Source organism: Olea europaea, unplaced genomic scaffold, assembly GCF_002742605.1.
Source record: "Olea europaea var. sylvestris unplaced genomic scaffold, O_europaea_v1 scaffold1216, whole genome shotgun sequence".
Classification (NCBI taxonomy): Eukaryota; Viridiplantae; Streptophyta; class Magnoliopsida; order Lamiales; family Oleaceae; genus Olea; species Olea europaea.
The window spans coordinates 144,796-149,372 of record NW_019229586.1 but is presented as its reverse complement, the minus strand read 5'-3'; the positions used below and the strand labels follow the sequence as shown (position 1 = coordinate 149,372).

The 4,577-nt window shown below is 36.7% G+C and overlaps 1 protein-coding gene and 1 long non-coding RNA gene across 2 annotated transcripts; one reads left to right on the top strand and one right to left on the bottom strand.

The window, feature by feature from the left end:
* Positions 1-239: 239 nt before the first annotated feature.
* On the top strand, positions 240-1,112 carry LOC111374174. Its single transcript, XR_002699083.1, has 2 exons — positions 240-531; positions 851-1,112. It is a non-coding gene; the product is annotated as an uncharacterized LOC111374174 (long non-coding RNA).
* Positions 1,113-1,409: 297 nt separating this feature from the next.
* LOC111374185 lies at positions 1,410-4,201 on the bottom strand. The gene is made up of 3 exons (XM_022996817.1): positions 2,136-4,201; positions 1,980-2,051; positions 1,410-1,879 (listed from the first exon to the last, which is right to left on the bottom strand). Exons 1-3 carry the CDS (start codon positions 3,252-3,254, stop codon positions 1,505-1,507), a joined length of 1,566 nt encoding a protein of 521 aa, XP_022852585.1. The 5' UTR covers positions 3,255-4,201; the 3' UTR covers positions 1,410-1,504.
* Positions 4,202-4,577: the final 376 nt, after the last annotated feature.

Genomic DNA, 4,577 nt, shown 5'->3' with positions numbered 1-4,577 from the left:
ACTTTACTTCATATTACTACTTGCTCACCGAACAATAAAATATAACCAGTTGCTCATCCATCTTTTCGATTAATTACCCGTGTCACTCGTTTAATTTTCGTCATTCTCAACTAACGGAATACGACATGTGGCAGACGGATTCCAACATGGCACATAACACACATTCAATAATGCCAAATGGTCCAAAAGCATGAAAAGCCCAAATTGAAATAACAAAATCGCCCCCAAATCCCATGGAAGAACACTTTCCAACATAAAAACATTTCTAAATCAATGGAAGAATGCAAAATCGCCCTCAAATCCCATGAACCCTAAGAATTGCCCCCCAAAATATATTTCTTCTATACAACAACTTCTTCTATGGTGAAAGTTCAGAGACGCATTGGATGACCCTAATTTTAAATTGTTGGCTGCATCATATCCGTATTTTCCTTAAAGGGTTTGAATTAAGTGGGTTAGATACTTTGTTTAATAACATCAACTGAATGCTTGTGATGCAAAGACTGGAAATTTGAATATCATCATTGCAAGGTTTGTTTTCTATTTCTCTTAATCAATACAATTTTTTATTTTTCTTTAACATGTGGATTAGATTATAGTCCCATCTGTGTTGAGTTTGTAAAAATCTTGGTACTTTGCTTTATGTAGAACAATTTGTTTATTGAGTAGAGTCATATAATAAAATGAAGGTCTGATTTGCTTTGTCAAATCCATCACATAAGAATAAAACTAAACAAATTCCAAGTTTGAAATACTAAATTACAGCATGGAGTTTGATTTATTTGTGAAATGATTTATATCTTGACATCTTGATTGCGAGTTCTTAATTAAATTTTGTTCTTATTTGCAGGGTGGTTTTCCTTCGGTTGAACAAACTGGAACGTCACTGAGGCAATTATCCTTGGCGTTTCTTTGTCCTGAACATCTTGATTAATTGATATACATCCATGATTGTTGTAGGAAAAATTGTCTTTGCTATTAGTGCCACGACATAAACATTTTCCCTGTATTGTAGTGGGAAAAATTGGCGGCTTGTGTTGAATGTGTATTGCAACTATAATTGAATGGAATGGAATTTAATCCTTCATGTGTTTTAAGGATTTATTCTTAAATTTTTCCTGTTATTGTGTTTTTTATATGATAATTGCTGGTTAATAAGATGGTGGAGGTTGCTGGTGGTTATTTAATGAGGCAGACAATCAGCTATATGGGCATCAAAAAAATTCCACCACTATGATGCATCAAATTGCACCAGTTAAATGCAATTTGACGCAGCATTGTTCTGATGCATCGTATTGCATTTAAATGGATACACCATGGTTGCATTACTCCCAATGATTAAACAAAATGCATAACATCTTGAGAAGCAACTAACGTCAAAAAAAAATTCCATTCATACCACAAAAAAAGCCCAATAAAGTTATCTAAGTAGCAGTTTACAATCCCAACTAGCTTGTTGCAAAATATGGCATAACTTTTAAAGTGCTAATGACAAATTGTTTTTCTATTGAGTAGCTGCATGGGTCATTTTCCTTGGAGGTGCATATCGAGCTGAGCCTCTTACGACTTTTCTATTCTTTGCTCTAGCTGCCCTCTTTTGTGCATTTTCTTGAGCATCAATTTGTTGCAAATCTTCCACCATATTCTGGACTGGGATATTTTCAGTTGGGATTTGCACAAATGCTCTAGTTAACATGCCTTTCACAGTCATTGAAGAACCTGGCTCAGTAAGTGGAGGAGCACTCCAGTCATATTGTGCATCATTTGTCAGACCTAATCCAGGTGTTGGCATGAACTGAAACTCAGATGCTGAAGGTGGTGGTGGTGGTTGAACTTCATATCTTGGACTCGTGTTTGATCTCCTAGGCACTAGCTTTGCCTATGTTAAAATGGAAAACCAAATGAACAAACTATAATCAGTTTGGGTACATATTAAACGCAAGCCAGTACTATTGCGAAACACACAATATTTATTTTACCCTTAAGTTGTCGTCATTAATCTGATTAGACCTTTCTTGAATTGTACGCTCGACATCATAAGCAACCGAATCCTAAAAAAAATAATCACATAAAATTATCATTCTAAGAAAACATACGAAAAGACTAAAATTAAAACTACTTAAAAGAACAAGAACCTCTTGTGGTGCATCAGGCCTCCGATGGTATCGCATGTTGTGCCCCGTTCTTCCACTAACACTACAAGTCATAAGCACAGTTCCTCGTTTCTTCATTTTTGCCTTTAAGCCCGAACGGGTAATGACATCTTCTTCTTGATGTCTCCTTCTCTTCTTCTGCTTTCTCCCTCTTTTGGTCACAAACCAACCTGGTGGTTTGATTGGAGGGGCATGTACTGGATACCATAACTTTGACCCATTTATAGGATTAATAATATTCTCATAGCAACTGAGATAGGTATCAACTCCATAGCACTCATGAACGTACTTCCAAGGCTCACCATATCTATCTAAAATAGCAGCAATTGCATGAGCACAAGGAATACCTGTCAAATCCCATCTCCTACACGCACATGTCCTGTTTGGAAAATCAACAACATATTCTCCATTCGAACACTTGACGTAAGATTGTGCCCCGCCTGACCAATCCACCTCAAATCCCTCAGCCATTTCAGCGTTCTTCATTAATTTTTGTTGTATTTTAGGGCATAAAGGTCCTGTAGCTTTTCTCATTTTATCCCTCCTTAATTGTATCCTCTTCATGAAACTTATATGTAAATCAACCAACATGGTTAATATGGACTTTTCCCTATCCACCAACACCATATTGTTAAATACTTCGCAAAGATTATTTAGAACTATATCACTCTTCACCTTTGTCAGAAAATAAGCTTTACTCCACTCACTAGGATGCCTCTTCATTAACCAACCATGTGCAGCTTTGCTCATCTTCTCAATTTCATCCATCCAGAATTTCCAATCAGGCACTGTTGTTGACTTTGCAGCCCTCCATAAGTACTCTTTCAAAGTCAGACCCTTAAAATCAGCCATAAAGAAATTAGTGTACATGTGTCTAACACAAAATCGATGTTCAGCCTCTGGATATAAATCCTCTATCACGTTCTGTAAACCTTTTTGCCTATCAGTCATAAAAATCCACTCATTACTATTAACAATCCACAAATCTTCGCCCAGATGTTGTATAAACCACCTCCAAGCAGTAGCATTCTCTCTCTCCACTAAAGCATATGCTACTGGATAAATACAATCGTTGGCATCTAATGCTACTGCCACGAGCATCGACCTCCAAAAGTGCCTTTCAGAAAACACCCATCCAACCCTAAAAGCTGCCTACATCCTGATATGAACCCTTTTTTGCAAGCTTCTAAACAAACATATATTCCTTGAAACTTGTCTACATTCATGGCAATTATACATGTAGAACCGGGATTGGTTCTCAAAATTTCAGATGCAAAAGACCTAAGCAAACCAAATTGGTGCTCATCGGAACCCTCTATTAATATCCTAGCATATCTTCTAGCCCTCCAGGTAGTAACATCGCTGATTGTCAACTTCAAATCATCCTTCACAGCTTTCTTAATCAATCTAGTCTTCCAATCGGGATCAACTTTAAAAGTCTCCAAATACCTCTCAACTATATACCTAGCAGTACAATGCCTATTCGTTCTGTCCCGCGTACATGTGTGCTCTGAATTCTTAGACTTTATTTGCACACAACCAAACACCTTATTCAACGACACCCAAATCCTAAAATTGCAATTGTCTTTTTTGCATATGGCCTCTGCCCTCTCATTATCATTTGGCCTAAATCGAAAATTATGCCTAGTTACAACCCCATAATTCCTAATAGCTTGTTTAAACTCCTCAATATTTTTGAACTCCTTCCCAACCTCTAATTGCGGGTCATACTTTTCTCTTTTAGCATCATAAATGGGAAAGCGATAATTCTTTTCTTCGCTAGAAGAATTATCAGTATGTAATTCCTCCTCACAAGAACAATAGCCATCCGACAACCCCAACTCCTCTGTACTTGTGGCCTCGAATTCAAGTGTCGGGTCTGCATTAAATCCTACCACAATGCGTTCAGGTGCATTCCTGTCAAACTGAAAACTATCATCATTAACCTCATCATCTGAATCATTGAAGTGGCATTGAACAGGTATCAATTCCTCTTCGTTGAAGGTCTGGTCTGCATTGAAAATTATATGTTAGGGTTTTCCAAACACATGTATATATGCAGATATAAAATAAACAAATAAAAGATGATGATTATGGTCCCCAAAAATAATTTATTGTCCCAGATAAAAAAATATAGATTCAATTGAAAATGATAAAAATATGATTTCACAGGGAAAAAAAGAAAGGAAAAAGATGCAAATAAACAAAGATACAACTACAAAGTTGTGGTCCCATGAGAAAATAGTCAGAATCCAATGAAAAGTTTAATACATTTACCACGTGATGTTCCCTCCTCATCTACCGCCAAACTTGTTTCTTCCACAATGATATTACATTCCATACCCAAGGTTGGTGGGTCTTCTTGTTTTGCTCAAGATTTAGTAGACCCAGATTAGTGAAATCTGATTTGGCTCTTGTGGATTC

Excerpts from the sequence above, each read along its gene's own strand:
- LOC111374185 (XM_022996817.1), bottom strand. The coding sequence starts at position 3,254 with ATGCTCGTGGCAGTAGCATTAGATGCCAACGATTGTATTTATCCAGTA. Across the intron at positions 2,052-2,135 it reads GGCCTGATGCACCACAAGAG|GATTCGGTTGCTTATGATGT; the intron begins GTTCTTGTTCTT and ends TATTTTTTTTAG. Across the intron at positions 1,880-1,979 it reads TTAATGACGACAACTTAAGG|GCAAAGCTAGTGCCTAGGAG; the intron begins GTAAAATAAATA and ends ATTTTAACATAG.